The sequence below is a fragment of the Xenopus tropicalis genome, chromosome 10 (genome assembly GCF_000004195.4).
Source record: "Xenopus tropicalis strain Nigerian chromosome 10, UCB_Xtro_10.0, whole genome shotgun sequence".
Classification (NCBI taxonomy): Eukaryota; Metazoa; Chordata; class Amphibia; order Anura; family Pipidae; genus Xenopus; species Xenopus tropicalis.
The window spans coordinates 48096101-48119286 of record NC_030686.2 but is presented as its reverse complement, the minus strand read 5'-3'; the positions used below and the strand labels follow the sequence as shown (position 1 = coordinate 48119286).

Sequence of the window (23186 nt, the reverse complement as noted above, 5' to 3'; positions counted from 1 at the left end):
TGCTTGCCAACATGGTACTGTGTAAGTGGCATCGCTGGGGCCAAAGAGAAACTAGCCCTTCTGTCCCTTGTCTAACGAGGTCCCCTATCCCCCCTAGCGTTGGCACCTTCCCATTATCAGAACACTGAGATCCAATATGTGGCAGGTTTATCTTTGTTGGTTAGTAAATATTGATCTAGTCTGCTGGCACAGGCTTATCGGATCAGCTGAACCCACAAGATTATTCTCAGCTGAAACTGACATTGCGCCTGGGGCAACTGTAACTCTCAGTGACTGACATGGGATCAGCTCCCTGGCTTCTTCTCTCCAGGGCCCCAAAAGGTGGACGGGCTATAGAAATCTTGTGCTGCCCCCAGTCCCTCAACTGACAGAATTGGGTCGAATTGTTGGAGTCCAACATAATGTTGGAATGGAAACTGGGTTAGGATTACGGTATTGGGCCCCTTATCAGGAAACCCATTATCCAGAAAGTTCCGAATTATAGAATGCCATCTCCCATAGACTCCATTGTAATGAAATAATTCATATTTTTAAAAATGATTTCATTTTCTCTGTAATAATAAAACAGTACCTGTACTTGATCCCAACTAAGATATAATTACCCCTTATTGGGGGCAGAACAGCCCTATTGGGTTTATTTCATGGTTAAATGATTCCCTTTTCTCTGTAATAATAAAACAGTACCTGTACTTGATCCCAACTAAGATATAATTACCCCTTATTGGGGCAGAACAGCCCTATTGGGTTTATTTAATGGTTAAATGATTCCCTTTTCTCTGTAATAATAAAACAGTACCTGTACTTGATCCCAACTAAGATATAATTACCCCTTATTGGGGGCAGAACAGCCCTATTGGGTTTATTTCATGGTTAAATGATTCCCTTTTCTCAGTAATAATAAAACAGTACCTGTACTTGATCCCAACTAAGATATAATTACCCCTTATTGGGGGCAGAACAGCCCTATTGGGTTTATTTAATGGTTAAATGATTCCCTTTTCTCTGTAATAATAAAACAGTACCTGTACTTGATCCCAACTAAGATATAATTACCCCTTATTGGGGCAGAACAGCCCTATTGGGTTTATTTCATGGTTAAATGATTCCCTTTTCTCTGTAATAATAAAACAGTACCTGTACTTGATCCCAACTAAGATATAATTACCCCTTATTGGGGCAGAACAGCCCTATTGGGTTTATTTAATGGTTAAATGATTCCCTTTTCTCTGTAATAATAAAACAGTACCTGTACTTGATCCCAACTAAGATATAATTACCCCTTATTGGGGCAGAACAGCCCTATTGGGTTTATTTCATGGTTAAATGATTCCCTTTTCTCTGTAATAATAAAACAGTACCTGTACTTGATCCCAACTAAGATATAATTACCCCTTATTGGGGCAGAACAGCCCTATTGGGTTTATTTAATGGTTAAATGATTCCCTTTTCTCTGTAATAATAAAACAGTACCTGTACTTGATCCCAACTAAGATATAATTACCCCTTATTGGGGCAGAACAGCCTTATTGGGTTTATTTAATGGTTAAATGATTCCCTTTTCTCAGTAATAATAAAACAGTACCTGTACTTGATCCCAACTAAGATATAATTACCCCTTATTGGGGCAGAACAGCCTTATTGGGTTTATTTAATGGTTAAATGATTCCCTTTTCTCAGTAATAATAAAACAGTACCTGTACTGGAGACACCAACACCAGAGTGCAGTACAAATGCTTAGAAGCCAAAAGGACGCTAATGTTGTTACTAGGCAATCAGAACATACAGTGAAAGTGAAACAAAATATTCAAACAAATACGGTATATCAAACAAGCAAAAATAGAAAAAGGATATAGATAATAATGGGCAAATGATTACACAGTGCGACATCTCCTGACTTCAAGCAAAACCGGACCCCTTAGTAAGGCACATAAACAAAAAATTAAATAATTGGAATTTTGGCTCTTTACGTTACCATTAGCGGCTTTGCCTCCCCTGGTAACTTTCCGGCCTATACCTAATGCCACACATTAGTGAGGAGAGGCATTACAGCATTCTTTAATTAAATCATCCATACCTGTTATAAATGGATTTAAAAATCTGAGCTGTCAATCATATATTGCCTGCCCCACATCTATGCCTGTGGCATAGAGGTGGGGCAGGCAATATATGATTGACAGCTCAGATTTTTAATTTCAATTACTTTCACTTTCCATTCAGCGCTCCCTAGATATCACCTCGATGGCAAATACATAAGATTTTGGGGTGATATAAAGCTTCCCTTAATAACAGTGCCCACAAAATGGCGCCGGCCTGCTGGCCGTGACTGTAAATTCCAAGACTAAAGGGGAACAAAAATGAAATAATTCATCTAGTTTAAGTAAAGTTTATTTTGCTCAACTAACATGATAGAAAAGGATTTGGAATTATTTCTTAAGGTGGCAGGTCCCCATACACGGGCCAATTCTAGCTGCTGATATCAGTCCCTTAGACAGATTGGGCAGCTTATCAGCCCATGTATGGGCACTACCGACGGGCCTGTCTGACCGACATCTGGTCTAAAATCGACCAGATATCAATCAGCAGGGACTGCGTCCTTAACAGCCAAACGACCAAATTAGCCTAAATTCTCCCAATATCGCCCACCTGTAAGTGGGGATACCGGGAGAAGATCCGCTCGCTTGGTGACCTCATAAAACTGATAAATAAGCCCATTAGTGTGTCACAGACAGCGATATTGTCAGCCAATTTGCAATTGGGTTTCATTCTTTATTATCTGTGGTTTATCAGTTATTTAGAAGCGCTTCCATTTGGAATATTAGCAACTGGTTACTAGGGCCTTGTTTACCTTAGCAACCAGGCAGTGGTGTGAATGAGAGACTGGAAAATGAATAGGAGAGGGGCTGCATAGAAAGATAAGGAATAAAAGTAAAACAATAATAAAATTGTAAGCCTCACAAAGTAATAGTTTTTGGGCTGCCGGGGTCAGTGACCCCCATTCGAAAGCTTGAAAAATGTAGAAGGCAAATAAAAAAAAGCATGGTTCACCTTTAGGATAACTTTTAGTATGTTAGAAAATGTCCTATTCCTGGCAACTTTGCAATTGGTCTTTATTATTCATTTGTTTTAGTTTATTTGCCTATTTCGTCTACATCTTTCACATGAGGGTCACTGACCCCGGCAGCCAAACCCTATTACTCTGTGAGGCTCCAGTTTTATTGTTATTGTTACTTTTTATTCCTTATCTTTCTATTCAGCCCCTCCCCTATTCATATTCCAGTCTCTCATTCCCACCATTGCCTGGTTGCTAAGGTAAGCAATACCCTGGCAACCAGATAGCTGCTGAAATTCCAAACTGGAGAGTTTCTACAAAAACCACAAAAAATAAAAAATGAAAACCAACTGCAAATTGTCTCAGAATATCAATGTCTACCTCACAGTAAAAGTTAAGGTGAACTACCCCTTTAAAAAAATATAAAAATGACGACCAATCACTACATTGCTAGGAATAGGCCATTCTATAACATAGTAGGGATGCACCGAATCCAGGATTCGGTTCGGTATTCGGCCTTTTCCATCAGGGTATAATCCCTATAACATAGTACAAGTTAACCTAAAGGGGAACCACCCCTGTACCCCACACATAAGGTACAATACCCAGCGAAGACAATGAGGCTTTAGACAGACAGCAACACTGGACATTTATTATACTCTTATTTACAACAGTACGGAAACATCCCACTCACAGTAACGGCACTGAGTAACTGGGAACGGCACATTAGGGGCAGTTATGGCAGGTTGGTACAAGGGTTCCAGGACAGGTAAGTCACCGAGGCACAACTCACATATAAAGATGTTAAAGTGTCGATGCCCTTGGGGGCAGTTGTAGCAGAAGCTAAACTTGTGACAGCCATGTTTATTTACCCATGATGCATTGTTTTTGCCATAATTACCGAAGCCACATAGGAAGCTGTGGTGCCACGTTCTGAGCGGTGGTAATGGTCCCGTGACAACTGCTCCCTCCCAAATCCCTCTGATTGGATGGTCACATGGAATGCATTGGCCCCACCTTGTGCTGGTCGTTTAATTTACTACTAATAACACAAATGTCCATTATGTAATGGTGAAGGGCTCGGCGTGTTTCAAGGAGAGTGGAGTTATGACGGTGTCAGAAAACAGAGCTTTATTCGCTGCAGATGGTTCTCATGCTCCACATACACCAACTAGATGGAGAAGATTTCCCCTTTAAAGGGGAGGTTCACCTTCAGGTTAACATTTAGTATGTTATAGAATGGCCTATTCTTAGAAACCTTTCAATTGGTCTTCATTATTTATAATTTTTCAATTAGTTGCCTTCATCTTCTGACTCTTTGCAGCTTTCAAATGGGGGTCACTGACCCCGCTAGCCAAAACCTATTGCTCTGTGAGGCTTCAGTTTCAATATATATTCATGTATCTCTTTCAAACCAATCTGGTTGCTAGGTTAAATTGGACCCTAGCAATCAGATAGCTGCTTTAATTCCAAACTGGAAAGCTGCTGAACAAAAAGCCAAATAATTCAAAAACCGCAAATAATAAAAAATGAAGACCAATTGCAAATGGCATCATATTAGCACTCTCTATGTCATACTAAAAGTTAATTTAAAGGTGAAGTAAAAGTGTTTTTCCTACAATAAGAGCAGTCTATCAGAACTAACGCTTAAGGAGACTTCTCATGGTGCTCAAAGAGGATGATCTGTATCCGATGCCAAAGTGATTCCAGTGGTTGAGATAATGGAAAAGCTGGTAGATTTTAATGCGGTTTGCAAAGCCGGGGGCTTTAGGGATCTTTGCGTGATAGGCGGAGTAAAAAGAACTCCCGAACCCCCCGAACATGCCAGCTATGGCCAATTCAAACTCCGAGTGGCCATAGAAAGAGGCCGGATCAAAAAGGACGGGCCCCGTTTCCACCTCTCCCACATTTCCACCCCATAAGTCTCCATGAAGAAGTGCGGGCACAACCTCCATGTCAACAAACAGGTCTGGGACCATCACCTGCAGGCAAAATGAGAGGCACTTACATACGTATTAAACATCTCTCCGCCGAAACATGAGCATACAGGGTACCGGATATTGCCCGTAGAACATAATGCTATAATAATTCAATTATAATGTTATAATATACAGTCTGGTCATTTCCCTATGGGACCAAACTGCAAATGATATCCTTATAAACGGTGCTTAGTGATGTCATCAGTTATAATAGGTGCTTAGTGATGTCAATTCTGTCACATGACTCACTGTAACTTGTATATTATAATAAATAAAATACCCCCTTATTGTAAAATATGAGGATATTAGAAGTCAGCAAGGAGTTCCATGACCTGTATAAAAGCACTGGGCCTTTGGCGTCGTCCCTTTATACAGTAATAGAACTCACCAGAGACTTATAATATCCCTATATGTTACAATAGGGGGTACTTTATTCACTATATATTAGAAGGAACTCCTCGGGGGCTTATAATATCCCTATATGTTACAATAGGGGGTACTTTATTCACTATATATTATAAGGAACTCCTCAGGGACTTATAATATCCCTATATGTTACAATAGGGGGCACTTTATTCACTATATATTATAAGGAACTCCTCTGTGACTTATAATATCCCTATATGTTACAATAGGGGGCACTTTATTCACTATATATTATAAGGAACTCCTCGGGGGCTTATAATATCCCTATATGTTACAATAGGGGGTACTTTATTCACTATATATTATAAGGAACCCCTCGGGGGCTTATAATATCCCTATATGTTACAATAGGGGGCACTTTATTCACTATATATTATAAGGAACTACTCGGGGACTTATAATATCCCTATATGTTACAATAGGGGGTACTTTATTCACTATATATTATAAGGAACTCCTCACTGACTTATAATATCCCTATATGTTACAATAGGGGGCACTTTATTCACTATATATAAGGAACTCCTCGGGGACTTATAATATCGCTATATTTTACAATAGGGGGTACTTTATTCATTATATATTATAAGGAACTCCTCGGGGACTTATAATATCCCTATATGTTACAATAGGGGGCATTTTATTCACTATATATTATAAGGAACTCCTCTGTGACTTATAATATCCCTATATGTTACAATAGGGGGCACTTTATTCACTATATATTATAAGGAACTCCTCGGGGACTTATAATATCCCTATATGTTACAATAGGGGGCATTTTATTCACTATATATTATAAGGAACTCCTCTGTGACTTATAATATCCCTATATGTTACAATAGGGGGCACTTTATTCACTATATATTATAAGGAACTCCTCTGGGACTTATAATATCCCTATATGTTACAATAGGGGGTACTTTATTCACTATATATTATAAGGAACTCCTCTGTGACTTATAATATCCCTATATGTTACAATAGGGGGTACTTTATTCACTATATATTATAAGGAACTCCTCGGTGACTTATAATATCCCTATATGTTACAATAGGGGGCACTTTATTCACTATATATTATAAGGAACTCCTCGGGGACTTATAATATCCCTATATGTTACAATAGGGGGTACTTTATTCACTATATATTATAAGGAACTCCTCTGTGACTGATAATATCCGTATACGTTACAATAGGGGGTACTTTATTCACTATATATTATAAGGAACTCCTCGGGGACTTATAATATCCCTATATGTTACAATAGGGGCACTTTATTCACTATATATTATAAGGAACTCCTTGGGGACTTATAATATCCCTATATGTTACAATAGGGGGTACTTTAGTCACTATATATTATAAGGAACTCCTCGGGGGCTTATAATATCCCTATATGTTACAATAGGGGGCACTTTATTCACTATATATTATAAGGAACCCCTCGGGGGCTTATAATATCCCTATATGTTACAATAGGGGGCACTTTATTCACTATATATTATAAGGAACTCCTCTGTGACTTATATTATCCCTATATGTTACAATAGGGGGTACTTTATTCACTATATATTATAAGGAACTCCTCACTGACTTATAATATCCCTATATTTTACAATAGGGGGTACTTTATTCATTATATAATATCATTTATATATGATGTAGAACTCTTTTGGGGGTGCTTGTATTTCAGGGAGATGTTGCATTCAGGAGAGGAGGCTGGTCCTTGTCTCGGAGAAGGAAGGGTCCCAGGTAAAAGCATCTGCATTAAAGTGCCCACCTGTATCTGTGACCAAAGATCTCTGGCCTCTCTGTCCCCGGTCGTCTTTTCCACCAGGTTCATTTGGGACTGGATACGCTGGCAGGCAAAGAACGTGACCCAGTCTTCATGCCAGTCATTCACCTGTCAGGGAGTTTGGTTTGAGTTAACTTTTAGTATATAATGTAGAGAGTAATATTCTGAGACACTTTGCAATTGGTCTTCATTTTTTATTATTTGTGGTTTTATAGTTATTTTACATTTTGTTCAGCAGCTCTCTAGATATCTGGTTGCTAAGATCAAAATTACCTTAGCAACCAGGGAGTGGTTTGTATGACAGACTGGTATATGAATAGGGGAGGGGCTGAACTGAAAAAATAAGTTATGAATGTAACAATAACAATAAAACTGGAGCCTCACAGAGCAATAGGTTTTTGGCTGCCGGGGTCAGTGACCCCCATTTGAAAGCTGCAAAGAGTCAGCAGAAGAAGGCAAGTAATTAAAAAAAAGACATAAAAATAAATAATGAAGACCAATTGAAAAGTTGCTAAAAATTGGCCGTTCTATAACATACTAAAAAAAGTCAGATAAGACACAAGGGGAGAAGTTTTTGGCCCATGAAATCCATTGCTGAGCCACCGGCTACAGAAAAGCAGTGACTATGGGTTTACCTGGGGGATGTACCCACAGCAGGTCACTGTATCGAAGCCAAACTTATCCACATACTGGATCTCCGACTGTCCGGGGCCTTTCCCTGGAGAATTATAAAAAGAAATCAGAGGAGTCTGTAAAATTCCCCCTGAGTAAAGCTAAAGCCACATATGGCTGAAGTCTAGCACTGGGGGCAACTGCAACTTGTATGTCTCAGAAGCACCACAATAAATATCCCAGATTATTATTATGTGGTCAGTGTGACTTTCCCCATAAGCCTTAGCTCTTATCATTCTGGGGTTGTTGTTTTTTTTTTTTTAAATTTACCTACAAAACCACTTTCCTTGGTTAGCTTGTCCCTCAGCTTTCGGTTATGGAGGTGGAGGTCGGCCAACTGCTCTCCCAGTTTTGCAGAATGTCTGAAAAGGAACAGCCAATGGCTTGTTAGCTTATATAGACACAAGAGTAAGCAAAACACAGCAGTGAGTGGCAAATCTACATTGGGTGCCACTGGAGCATATTTTATCCAAGGATGAGGCAAAAAGGTAGCGCTAAAGTCTGGCCAATGGCAGTGCTTTTATCATACATTTGGCAATGTGTTGGTGTGCAGCTGCTCACAGAACCATTCACAGATCTAGGCCTTAAGTTAATGGGGTTCTAGCAAGAAGGTTTATGTCACTAAGGTGCTTTAGTGTTCTAGGTACCAAGGTAATACAGGTATAGGACCCATTATACAGAATGCTCGGGACCAAGGGTATTCCGGATAAGGGATCTTTCCTTAATTTGGATCTCCATACCTCAAGTCTACTAAAAAAATCAATACAACATTAAATAAACCCAATAGGGCTGTTCTGCCCCCAATAAGGGGTAATTATATCTTAGTTGGGATCAAGTACAGGTACTGTTTTATTATTACAGAGAAAAGGGAATCATTTAACCATTAAATAAACCCAATAGGGCTGTTCTGCCCCCAATAAGGGGTAATTATATCTTAGGTGGGATCAAGTACAGGTACTGTTTTATTATTACAGAGAAAAGGGAATCATTTAACCATTAAATAAACCCAATAGGGCTGTTCTGCCCCAATAAGGGGTAATTATATCTTAGTTGGGATCAAGTACAGGTACTGTTTTATTATTATAGAGAAAAGGGAATCATTTAACCATGAAATAAACCCAATAGGGCTGTTCTGCCCCAATAAGGGGTAATTATATCAAGTACAGGTACTGTTTATTATTACAGAGAAAAAGGAAATCAGTTTTAAAATTCTGAATTATTTGATTAAAATGAAGTCTATGGGAGACGGGCTCTCTGTAATTCGGAACTTTCTGGATAATGGGTTTCCAGACAAGGGATCCCATACCTGTATCACAATGGAAATGAGTTACTCTGTGTCCCTAAAGTGATAGACTTTATGGTGCTTTATGTGGACTGGAAACATCTCAGTGCCTTGTACCTGTTAAGGCTTCTTATGTCCAGATGGTCCATGACCAACATGGCGCCCCCTGCTGGATTGTCAATAACTTTGATAGGCTTGGGAGCTCTGACTGTGCCAGTTTGTAGGATGGCTTCCAGGCTGCCCATCTCGCCCAGGAACATCTGCTTTGCCTAAGGAGGAACCAAAGAGGCTGCTCAGTACCATTCTATACCTACATAGCACAATAAAAAAGATTTTCTGAGACACACATTACTGGTGTAATTTAATGGGCATTAACACGACCACAAATGTTGCTTCCCATCCTTGTACAATTTAGGAAGCCATGAATAGAACATGCAGCTCTGCCACCATGCCGTGTATGGCCACGTTTAGTGAGTCCCAGCTCACTGTAAGTGCTCCTATAGGGGCTTCCCTAGGGCCTGTCTGACCAATATCTGGCTGAACATTGGCAAAATATCCATTGGGCAGTTGAGAAGATGCCATCAGGTAAGGAGATCATCCAGGCTTTGATATGGTCTTTTACTGACAGGTCTCCATACGTCCTCAGTATGGTCTGATTGTTTTCCTGGGAGGGTACCAAATAGGTTAAAGCTGCACGTGTTTGGCTGCCAGCTTGTACTAAAGGTGGCCATACATTGTAAGGTCGCCAAGGGAGCGGATCTTCTGACAACATGCCCACCTATGGGTGGGCAATATCAGGCTAATTCAATTGTTTGGTCCTATGGCAGGCATAGGTGCTGTCGGATCAGGGGAGTCAATGTGGTCCCCGATCCAATGGAAAAATCAAACCTGCCCAATCGAGATCGGGCTAATTTCAGACCAGATGTCGGTCGTGGAAGTCTGTCAGTGGTGCCCATACACGGGCAGATAAGCTGCCTAATCGGTCTAAACCACCAACATCGGCAGCTAAAATTGGCCTGTGTATGGGCACCTTTACTGTATAAGGGAAGGTGAAATGCATTAAAACAGACTCTAGGGAGCGCTCTGGGCTATCTTTAATTAGTCTGATTCATTGCACCCCCTTTTATTCCCGGCACTGGGACTGTGTAAAGGTTCATACACAATCCTGAAGCCTATTCACCCATATGTTTCTTATAAACAAGGCGCTTATGCGCATTTACTATGAGATTTATTGCATTTTGCCCCAAGTTGGTGACTTGTTTAATATGGCAAGGAAAAGCAGATGAAACAGTTACACACCAATATACACAGGGTCGGTGTTTAACAATTACACCAATAATCATTATGTTCACCTTCACATTTTCAGCCAGTTCTACAGTGGGACACAAAGTGCGGGTTTCTGATCAATGATACAAACTGCCAGGCAGGGGAATGAGATCAGCAATAAATAAACCCAAAGGAGATCTCCACCCAATAACTGCTTTTCTGCAGGTCTGTTAGTCAGCTGGCTTCAGTTAAAGTCAGAACCAGCAGTGCAGAGAACAGAAACAGGCAGAGAATTTGTTCTGGAGCAATTACATTTAGAAATAACCAGGAATGTTTAATGTATCTGTATTGTACAGTTCTTAGAATGACATTAGGTGGAAATGCCCATTGTGTATCAAGCAGACAGATGCCAAGCTGGTTAGCGTGGGCACAGGCTCTATGTACATTAGGCACAGGGGGCGCAGGCTCTATGTACATTAGGCACAGGGGGCGCAGGCTCTATGTACATTAGGCACAGGGGGCGCAGGCTCTATGTACATTAGGCACAGGGGGCGCAGGCTCTATGTACATTAGGCACAGGGGGGGCAGGCTCTATGTACATTAGGCACAGGGGGCGCAGGCTCTATGTACATTAGGCACAGGGGGCGCAGGCTCTATGTACATTAGGCACAGGGGGCGCAGGCTCTATGTACATTAGGCACAGGGGGCACAGGCTCTATGTACATTAGGCACAGGGGGCGGCAGGCTCTATGTACATTAGGCACAGGGGGAACAGGCTCTATGTACATTAGGCACAGGGGGCGCAGGCTCTATGTACATTAGGCACAGGGGGCGCAGGCTCTATGTACATTAGGCACAGGGGGCGCAGGCTCTATGTACATTAGGCACAGGGGGCACAGGCTCTATGTACATTAGGCACAGGGGGCACAGGCTCTATGTACATTAGGCACAGGAGCGCGGGCTCTATGTACATTAGGCACAGGGGGCGCAGGCTCTATGTACATTAGGCACAGGGGGCACAGGCTCTATGTACATTAGGCACAGGAGCGCGGGCTCTATGTACATTAGGCACAGGGGGCGCAGGCTCTATGTACATTAGGCACAGGGGGCGCAGGCTCTATGTACATTAGGCACAGGGGGCACAGGCTCTATGTACATTAGGCACAGGAGCGCGGGCTCTATGTACATTAGGCACAGGGGGCGCGGGCTCTATGTACATTAGGCACAGGGGGCGCAGGCTCTATGTACATTAGGCACAGGGGGCGCAGGCTCTATGTACATTAGGCACAGGGGGAACAGGCTCTATGTACATTAGGCACAGGGGGAACAGGCTCTATGTACATTAGGCACAGGGGGAACAGGCTCTATGTACATTAGGCACAGGGGGCACAGGCTCTATGTACATTAGGCACAGGGGGAACAGGCTCTATGTACATTAGGCACAGGGGGCGCAGGCTCTATGTACATTAGGCACAGGGGGAACAGGCTCTATGTACATTAGGCACAGGGGGAACAGGCTCTATGTACATTAGGCACAGGGGGCGCAGGCTCTATGTACATTAGGCACAGGGGGAACAGGCTCTATGTACATTAGGCACAGGGGGCGCAGGCTCTATGTACATTAGGCACAGGGGGCACAGGCTCTATGTACATTAGGCACAGGGGGCGCGGGCTCTATGTACATTAGGCACAGGGGGCGCAGGCTCTATGTACATTAGGCACAGGGGGCGCAGGCTCTATGTACATTAGGCACAGGGGGAACAGGCTCTATGTACATTAGGCACAGGGGGAACAGGCTCTATGTACATTAGGCACAGGGGAACAGGCCTATGTACATTAGGCACAGGGGGAACAGGCTCTATGTACATTAGGCACAGGGGGAACAGGCTCTATGTACATTAGGCACAGGGGGAACAGGCTCTATGTACATTAGGCACAGGGGGAACAGGCTCTATGTACATTAGGCACAGGGGGAACAGGCTCTATGTACATTAGGCACAGGGGGAACAGGCTCTATGTACATTAGGCACAGGGGGAACAGGCTCTATGTACATTAGGCACAGGGGGAACAGGCTCTATGTACATTAGGCTGAAGCCCTGTTAAGAAAAGAATAAGACGGACAAGGTAAGAGCTTTGCTATCCAGCCTGCAGCCATTTCTTATTCATCCCTCTCTGTACTGAATGTCCTTTCCCATGAACCAAACCTCCCTCTCAGCCTGCAAACCCTTCTACCCCCCAGAGCAGCACATTCCAATGGTGGGGCTGACCGGACGGGCACAGTATCCAGTTAGGGGGGCAGCTCTGGGCTGGGAGTTAATAGAGACCCTGGCATCCCCCCCCCCCCCCCCATACCTCCCAACTGTCCTGATTTTCACTGGACTGAGGGCAGAGAGCCCAGAAAGTTTAACGAGCAACACCTGCACTTAGATACAGTGTTTCTCACATATAATTAAATAAGTAGCTTTTGGCAGAGAGCCCAGAAAGGTAAAAAGCCCCCCCTGCACTGAGATACAAGTGTAACTAATAAGCTAAACTGGTCTCTTGGGGGAACCGAGACTCGCAGCTTAAAGGGCAATTTCACCTTTTCAGCAAAACTGTAATAGCACAACAGGACCCCAAAACCCCCCAGAAATGTGTTCAAACTTTAAATAACCTGTCAAATTGGAGAGGTATTTAAGGGGTGTGGTAACAAAAATGGGCGTGGTCAAAGTTTTTTGCCTCTTTGCATTTGTTTTTGTCCCTCTTTCTGTATGCTCCCCCCCCCCCCCCAAACTACACTTAAATGTGCTTTTATATCCCGCCTTTCTATGAGGCAATAGTTGTGCCCAGCTGGGGAGGGGGCGGGGAATAATCGGATGAGGGGGCGGTACCCTGCGGCTGTATGAGGCACACTGCACACTCAGCCCACAGCCATAGAGAGAACAGAGCGGGAAACCTCAGGCTTGTGGTTGATCTTCACAAAGACCCGTCCCCTGTCAGTGTCATAGCTCTGCCCTTGGTTGATGCAGCCCCCGCCTATGTGCCCCGTAGCCTTCAGCAGCTCCGTGTCCAGCTCCTTCCTCAGTAGCGCCTCCATCCTGCGGCCCCTTTACCCCTTGTCACCACGCAGGCGCACAGGTGCGTTCCAGGCTGGCCCTCACTTCCGCCTCATTGGCGCTTCCTTTGCGCTTATTAGACGCATGCGCACTGCGGATTGCGTTCCAGCTTGGTTTATGGCCCAGTTACTTGGGCGCCGTGACAGGTTTGTTTTCCCTGCGGGCAGCTCAGTCGAGTTACAAAAACAAAGAGGCTAAGTCAGAAATGATTAATAATACTATAAAGATAAACCCCGGCCTCCGTGCGGTTACCCCACACCACTATCCCATTAAACTACAAATGGTATTTTGGTACATGTAACAGTACTGTAACTGGCTGCTATATATACCCACACATGGCTGTAACAGGCTGCTATATATACCCACACATGGCTGTAACTGGCTGCTATATATACCCACACATGGCTGTAACAGGCTGCTATATATACCCACACATGGCTGTAACAGGCTGCTATATATACCCACACATGGCTGTAACTGGCTGCTATATATACCCACACATGGCTGTAACAGGCTGCTATATATACCCACACATGGCTGTAACAGGCTGCTATATATACCCACACATGGCTGTAACTGGCTGCTATATATACCCACACATGGCTGTAACAGGCTGCTATATGTACCCACACATGGCTGTAACAGGCTGCTATATGTACCCACACATGGCTGTAACTGGCTGCTATATATACCCACACATGGCTGTAACTGGCTGCTATATATACCCACACATGGCTGTAAGTGGCTGCTATATGTACCCACACATGGCTGTAACTGGCTGCTATATATACCCACACATGGCTGTAAGTGGCTGCTATATGTACCCACACATGGCTGTAACTGGCTGCTATATATACCCACACATGGCTGTAACAGGCTGCTATATGTACCCACACATGGCTGTAACAGGCTGCTTTATGTACCCACATATGGCTGTAACAGGCTGCTATATATACCCACACATGGCTGTAACAGGCTGCTATATGTACCCACACATGGCTGTAACAGGCTGCTTTATGTACCCACATATGGCTGTAACAGGCTGCTATATATACCCACACATGGCTGTAACAGGCTGCTTTATGTACCCACATATGGCTGTAACAGGCTGCTATATGTACCCACACATGGCTGTAACTGGCTGCTATATATACCCACACATGGCTGTAACAGGCTGCTATATGTACCCACACATGGCTGTAACAGGCTGCTTTATGTACCCACATATGGCTGTAACAGGCTGCTATATATACCCACACATGGCTGTAACAGGCTGCTATATGTACCCACACATGGCTGTAACAGGCTGCTTTATGTACCCACATATGGCTGTAACAGGCTGCTATATATACCCACACATGGCTGTAACAGGCTGCTTTATGTACCCACATATGGCTGTAACAGGCTGCTATATATACCCACACATGGCTGTAACTGGCTGCTATATATACCCACACATGGCTGTAACAGGATGCTATATATACCCACACATGGCTGTAACTGGCTGCTATATATACCCACACATGGCTGTAACTGGCTGCTATATATACCCACACATGGCTGTAACAGGCTGCTATATGTACCCACACATGGCTGTAACAGGCTGCTATATGTACCCACACATGGCTGTAACTGGCTGCTATATATACCCACACATGGCTGTAACTGGCTGCTATATATACCCACACATGGCTGTAAGTGGCTGCTATATGTACCCACACATGGCTGTAACTGGCTGCTATATATACCCACACATGGCTGTAAGTGGCTGCTATATGTACCCACACATGGCTGTAACTGGCTGCTATATATACCCACACATGGCTGTAACAGGCTGCTATATGTACCCACACATGGCTGTAACAGGCTGCTTTATGTACCCACATATGGCTGTAACAGGCTGCTATATATACCCACACATGGCTGTAACAGGCTGCTATATGTACCCACACATGGCTGTAACAGGCTGCTTTATGTACCCACATATGGCTGTAACAGGCTGCTATATATACCCACACATGGCTGTAACAGGCTGCTTTATGTACCCACATATGGCTGTAACAGGCTGCTATATGTACCCACACATGGCTGTAACTGGCTGCTATATATACCCACACATGGCTGTAACAGGATGCTATATATACCCACACATGGCTGTAACTGGCTGCTATATATACCCACACATGGCTGTAACAGGCTGCTTTATGTACCCACATATGGCTGTAACTGGCTGCTATATATACCCACACATGGCTGTAACAGGCTGCTATATATACCCACACATGGCTGTAACAGGCTGCTATATATACCCACACATGGCTGTAACAGGCTGCTTTATGTACCCACATATGGCTGTAACTGGCTGCTATATATACCCACACATGGCTGTAACAGGCTGCTATATATACCCACACATGGCTGTAACTGGCTGCTATATATACCCACACATGGCTGTAACTGGCTGCTATATGTACCCACACATGGCTGTAACTGGCTGCTATATATATACCCACACATGGCTGTAACTGGCTGCTATATATACCCACACATGGCTGTAACAGGCTGCTATATATACCCACACATGGCTGTAACTGGCTGCTATATATACCCACACATGGCTGTAACAGGCTGCTATATATACCCACACATGGCTGTAACTGGCTGCTATATATACCCACACATGGCTGTAACTGGCTGCTATATGTACCCACACATGGCTGTAACTGGCTGCTATATATACCCACACATGGCTGTAACTGGCTGCTATATATACCCACACATGGCTGTAACTGGCTGCTATATATACCCACACATGGCTGTAACTGGCTGCTATATGTACCCACACATGGCTGTAACTGGCTGCTATATATACCCACACATGGCTGTAACAGGCTGCTATATGTACCCACACATGGCTGTAACTGGCTGCTATATGTACCCACACATGGCTGTAACTGGCTGCTATATATACCCACACATGGCTGTAACAGGCTGCTATATATACCCACACATGGCTGTAACAGGCTGCTATATATACCCACATATGGCTGTAACTGGCTGCTATATATACCCACATATGGCTGTAACTGGCTGCTATATATACCCACACATGGCTGTAACTGGCTGCTATATATACCCACATATGGCTGTAACTGGCTGCTATATATACCCACACATGGCTGTAACTGGCTGCTATATATACCCACATATGGCTGTAACTGGCTGCTATATATACCCACACATGGCTGTAACTGGCTGCTATATATACCCACACATGGCTGTAACAGGCTGCTATATATACCCACACATGGCTGTAACAGGCTGCTATATGTACCCACACATGGCTGTAACAGGCTGCTATATATACCCACACATGGCTGTAACTGGCTGCTATATATACCCACATATGGCTGTAACTGGCTGCTATATATACCCACACATGGCTGTAACAGGCTGCTATATATACCCACACATGGCTGTAACTGGCTGCTATATATACCCACATATGGCTGTAACTGGCTGCTATATATACCCACACATGGCTGTAACTGGCTGCTATATATACCCACACATGGCTGTAACTGGCTGCTATATATACCCACACATGGCTGTAACAGGCTGCTATATGTACCCACACATGGCTGTAACAGGCTGCTATATATACCCACACATGGCTGTAACTGGCTGCTATATGTACCCACACATGGCTGTAACCCCCCTCTTCACCATTAAACTATATGTAACTTATGGCATTAGGTACAGGCAGGGGGTACTGCTGCAATCAGGCAAACTGAAAACGCCTCAGGACAGGAGCGCCAGGCTGGGCTGCTGGGACACTGGGAAAAATCCCCACCCTTGCAGGCGCTAACTTTACCCAATCGCCCCCCCTCGACGCGTTAAGTTTACGCGGGTGGGGGGCCATGCGAGGGGGAAGGGTTAGGGGATGCGGCCGGCGGGAGCCCCGGTGGGCCCTTCACCCCCCAGTCCAACCCTGGCACCAGGCAAGTTACCAAGGGTGGGGAAAAGCCACGCCTGGTAACTTTAAGAGCCGAAATTCCAATTTATAAATTGGAATTTGTGCTCTTCAACCCTCGCCCCCATATGACGCATTGAGTAACTTGCCAAAAAAAAAAAAGATGCTCCTGGTAACCTAAAGAGCTAAAATACAGATTTTTGAATCTGAATTTCGTATCTTTCAGTGCAGAGGGCAATATTGCCGACAGGAGAGGGGCAGCATACACTTGGCCACCTCAGGTGGCCAGGACCCTTGAGGCAGTGTTGGCAGCAGCGCCCCTGAAGTTACCAGGGGTGGGAAAAAGCCGCTCCTGGTAACTTAAAAGGGTGGTTCACCTTAAAGTTAATTCTTAGTATATTATACAATGGCCAATACTAAGCAACTTTTGGATTTAACTATATTTTTTTTAATTTTTAGATTATTTGCCACCGTCTACTAAAGGTGCCCATACACGGGCTGATTCCAGCTGCCGATATCAGTCCCTTAGACGGATTCGGCAGCTTATTGGCCCGTGTATGGGCACTACCGACGGGCCTGCCAGACCCATATCTGGCCTGAAATCGGGCAGATCTCAATCGGGCAGGTTAGAAAATCTATTCGGATCAGGGACCGCATCAGCTCGTTGATATGCCCCCCCGACCGACTTTGCCTTGTTAAGGTCAAACGTTGAATATGAAGCCATAGGATTGTCAGCTGTAGGATAAAATGTGTTGCATGCAAGAGAACAGATGCAGACATGAGGCCTAGTTGTTCTGTCCTACCTGATTGGTGGGCAGATCTTTATTTATATATTATATTGTGTGTTCTCACACAATGAGGACATAGGGTGGTCTTATAATTTCACCAATCAGATTGAAGCACGTCCTGATTACATGTGGTCTTTTAGGACTACTCATCATGAGACCAGATTTGACTTATTCCCTAATTACAAGTTTTGGCAGTACATCTTAAATCAATAGTTAATTCAAACATTATTATTTACTTAACTTTCCAAAAATGTCATTTAGAATGTCATTTTGTGATTAAGCCTAGTTCAGAAATATTGACTTACACAATGAAAGAATAACATAGTATTAAAATTGCTCTATATAGTTTAATTAATATATATGTATCAATATAACCTTAACATTTCCCCTCTTTTGGTCATTCTACTGACCACACTAAACTATGTAACCTACAGCCCTAAGCTTGTGCCTAAATGCAATTAACTTTATTGCAGCTCCTTTGTCGTGAAGAGGGACTAAGACCGTCTTCAAAACCAAAAATTCATTCTTGACCAGCAGAATTTGACCATAACTCATGCTGGAGAATTCTCGATCCACCGCAATCCAATTAATTGCCTAAAAATAACTAATTTCCCCTCTTTAGTCTAAGATACCAAACATAACATAATAAACTCAATCCCTATAAGGTTCCACTCCAAGTGTTTAATAATGTTCTTTTTGGTGATAGGTAGCCGTTTATTCCATCCTCCAGTGTTATTGTAAAAGGTTGGAAAATATGTCATCTCCGCTTTGGTATTGGCTTCAGTGTTATCCCAAGTACTATTTACTGATGTTATAATGCCAATAGAAAGTTGTTTCGTGTAAACACAAGACCAGCTATAAACGTCCTTATAATTGGAGCAAGTTCCTGATAGCAACCACTTTGATGTACGTCTTATGGAGATATGGAATATGCCACCATAGTTAAATTGCAGATTGAAGCAAGAATGATTTGATTCTCGTAGAAAATTTTCATTGTCAACAAAAATTGTTCCTTTCATGTCATTAGTTGAGCAGACGGATATCATGATGATTGCGAATATTTTCTACATTATCAAAAAGGAACAATTCCAACTAGGAGAAAATTAAAAACACATTCATAATTCTGTATCATTGAAAGTATTGGAATCAAAGTTATCAACATTAATACGAAAAATGTGCTGATGCCTAGCTTTAATACAACGATTTAGAAAACACAGAGTTAATTTGTAAAATATGTAAAGCATAAGTATTATTATCAGTAACATTATTAATAATGCTCCTACTGGTTTAAAAAAACTTCCAATGGATCCAAAAATTTCACCAATTTTGAATCTCTTCATAGGATTCCATCCCTCATGACCAATTTCTCTAGCTAAAAATTGTAATTGTTTCACCTTATTTAAATGACCTAGTACTATATCTTCATTATCATCTATCCAAGTACAACAGTCTTGCTTAAGGATAACTTCACACATCCCTCTTTCTGAAGCCAAGATGTAATCAAGCGCTAATTTTTTATGAAGGGCTAACTTGCTCATCTGAGCTATTTCAACCGAATTAGAAGTAATTGCAGCAGTAGTTTCATTGAACATTTTGTCAACAATACCAGGTAGCAATGGTACAAGTACCGTAACTATTTTCTGGCAACCAAGTATATGCATATGATCCACAGACAAAATAATATTCTCTTTGCAGTAGTTTTTGCAGTGGCTTTGGCAACTGGCCAGGCTTCTGGCCATCCTGAAAACATATCAATACATACCAAAACATACTTATATGTCCCCACTCTGGGTAGCTGGTTGTAGTACATTTGTAGTCTTTGGAAGGGTAGTCTGGCTTAGGTGAGTGTCGTCTTGGAGTTTTGACTACTTGGCCTGGATTATGACGTAAACAGGTAACACAAGAAAAAACATATTTTGCAGCAAAAGCTGGAAATCCTGGTGTTATCCAGCTTCTTTGAACTGTGGCAGCCATTGCGTTCTTACCTGAATGCGCAACTCCATGTGTCAGGTGAGCCATCATAGCATATAATGCCTTAGCTTAGGTAGACAGTATGTTAGGCCATTTCTCCAGAGTCCTTGCTCATCTCTGGTGGCTCCTAATTTTGACCATTTTGTTTTTTCCACTTTGGGAGCTTGGTCCTGCATGGTTGCTAGAACCTGTAAATTAACTGGCCCCTTGTGGTCTTTTTGGTCATAATCCACTGTCATAATTGGCAACAGAGCTGCTGCTTTGGCTCCTTCATCTGCTTTCGCATTTCCTTTTGCCTCAGTAGTCTGGAGTTTAGTGTGCGCTTGTACCTTTAGGATGGCTACCTCGGTTGGAAGCTGTAAGGCTAACAAGAGCTTGTTCACTAAATTTGCATTTTTAATTGGTTTACCTGATGACGTCTTAAAATTTCTGGCCTTCCAAATTGGTAAGTAGTCGTGTGCAATTCCATAACAATACCTGGAATCAGTCCAAATGTTGACTCTCTTACCTTCTGCCAGAGTACATGCTGTGATTAGGGCTTGCAATTCAGCTTCTTGTGCTGACATGTGTGAGGGTAGTCTCTGCTGAATGAAAACATCATGCAATGTTACTATAGCATACCCAGTGTGATATTTTCCATCATCCGTACTATAGCGTGACCCATCAACATATAGTTCTAAATCAGGGTTGAGCAATGGTTCATCTTTTACATTGTTGAACCTTTGCATTTCATTTTGCATCAACTCATAACAATCATGGGCCATAGCATCAATGTGGCTGGATTTAAAACATTGCACCTTTTTATTGTCAAATTTGTTGGAGTAAGTAAAGCCACTTCATATTTAGTCTAGCTTCTGACAGATGCTTTGTTTGTACTCTATTTAGAATTTCAGTTACACAGTGAGGCACCAATTATCCCAATTTGTGATCCAACACTAGATCTGCCACTGTATCCAGCAATAGTGCATAGGCTGGAATGGTTTTTCATAATTTGGCAGTGCTAAAGTTGGTGCCTCTGTCAAAGTTCTTTTTAGATTTTCAATTGCCTTATAATTTTTTTTTGTTGCCAGTCTAACCCAGGAAACTCAGTAATCCTACTGTGTCTTCCTTACACTTTCCCTTATTTTCAAAATACAAAAGTAAACCATCTAGATATTATAACAGTACTGTATCTTGTGTTTTGGTGCCCACCCACTTAATAAGTCACAGATACAATATGTGTACTCCAATCCCCTCAATCTGTTGTGTGCTCAGAGGGTATTGGGGTAGTCATGGTAAAACTGCTCCTTCTTTGATTTTAACCTGTACCGGCGGAACAAACAATATTTCTACATCATATTTACCTTTAAAAGTATTGTTCAATGTCTGTCGTTGGCTGTGTAAGAGGTGTCATTAATTAACAGTATGTCAGCCCCACCCCCAAGGTTTACAAAGTATGCTATACTGTTTTAATACTGAGTAATCCTTCTCAGCACATTCACACCAAACTTCATACATTGTAACCAAAAGTCTATCATATGTCTGTCACCATTTCCTTGTGGTGCAATAAGATGGTCAAGTGGTTCCCACGTTTCTCTTGGTAGGACATTGTTTTTCCATCTTACCTTGTAAAGTACATTATCATTATCTATTTTGCATCCTTCTATTTTATCTATCTCATAGACCCACTTGTTTGTTGTGGGGACCCTTTTTCAATAATGGGGATGAAATTATCAGATCGTAATAACATATTCTAACGAAATTTCATCCAACCATTTGTCCCAAAAATCAACAATAAGTTCGTCACATAAAGTAAGATGTATAGAAGGTTCCCAGGTATCATGTCCATCTTACTCAGTAATAGAGGTTGTTATCTTTGATCATACAAGCTACTATCTTCTCTACCTCAAACACTTAAGTTGAAGGACCTTCCCCCTCCTGCATTTTTTCCAGGTGGTGCTCTAACAGCGGTTCTGTAACAAGATATTATTAACATGATTATAATGAAAAGTACTATAACGAATATTATCACACACCCTATAGGAGCCATTAATGATTTGAAGATATTTGACAGCCATGTTGCTGCACTCCCTGGCCTGCTAATAGATAATCTAAGGTAATAATACTAATAATAATAAGATAATAAGATAAGATAATAATAATAAGATAATAATCTTAATTAAGTCATGCATATACCTTTTTCTATATATATATATATATATATCCCTGGCGGTAATAGTTTAAGTAATGTTATCCCATTAATCCTGTAAACCACTGCATATAACTTTCAATTTTAGATTCACAGGTTGCATCCTTATTTTCCTCTGCATGAACCCTTAGGGGTACATGTGGAATGCAGTGCTATACACTAACAATTAATACCAATATTGCAGTGACTCAGATTTGTGTCACATTTCTCAAGTTCATATGTTCACGCGTTCATTTCTATACACAAATTTTAGTTATGTGAAACATACATCCATTTACTCTGACTATGTGGTGGACAAACATAAGCTTCATGCATAGAGTTTGCTGGGTAAGAAGCCCCATATGTTCCTTGATTTGTGAGGGAATTCTTATAAGTATCTACTTTTACCTTGTAACTGAAATTTGTATTATTTAAATCTTTTATTGTAATAGGAATGCCTATTAAAGGATTTCCTTTATGGTCCACTGATGCGTGTGAACAAACCCAGCAATCAGTGGCGTTCAATCTGTTAGGCAGCTTCCTGTGCAACTGCCAAACCGTACCTTATTGCCAACCTTGACCCAGAATCCAGGCGGTGCACTCGCGTTATAACTTTTGGGCCTGACAGTTGAATTACTATACCTTTTGGGTTCTATTACTAGTAACACCTCTTAATAAAGATTCTTTAAATTCCTTTTTAACCCTTCTTTGAAAGTAG

At 42.2% G+C, this 23186-nt stretch overlaps 1 protein-coding gene across 3 annotated transcripts; it reads right to left on the bottom strand.

Moving 5' to 3' along the window:
• Positions 1-3673: 3673 nt before the first annotated feature.
• On the bottom strand, positions 3674-13581 carry fn3krp (fructosamine 3 kinase related protein). Of its 3 annotated transcripts, none has more exons than XM_018089717.2 (6): positions 13345-13417; positions 9325-9476; positions 8196-8287; positions 7889-7971; positions 7239-7361; positions 3674-5031 (listed from the first exon to the last, which is right to left on the bottom strand). In XM_018089717.2, the coding sequence occupies exons 2-6, from the start codon at positions 9465-9467 to the stop codon at positions 4690-4692; spliced, it is 783 nt and encodes a 260-aa protein (XP_017945206.2). In that variant the 5' UTR covers positions 9468-9476; positions 13345-13417; the 3' UTR covers positions 3674-4689. The 3 variants fall into 3 exon arrangements, with proteins under 3 accessions (XP_017945206.2, XP_031750018.1, NP_001072216.1); XM_031894158.1 differs by lacking the exon at positions 13345-13417 and adding an exon at positions 10560-10963; NM_001078748.1 differs by having other exon boundaries at positions 3682-5031; positions 13410-13581.
• Between the last annotated feature and the right edge of the window lie 9605 nt (positions 13582-23186).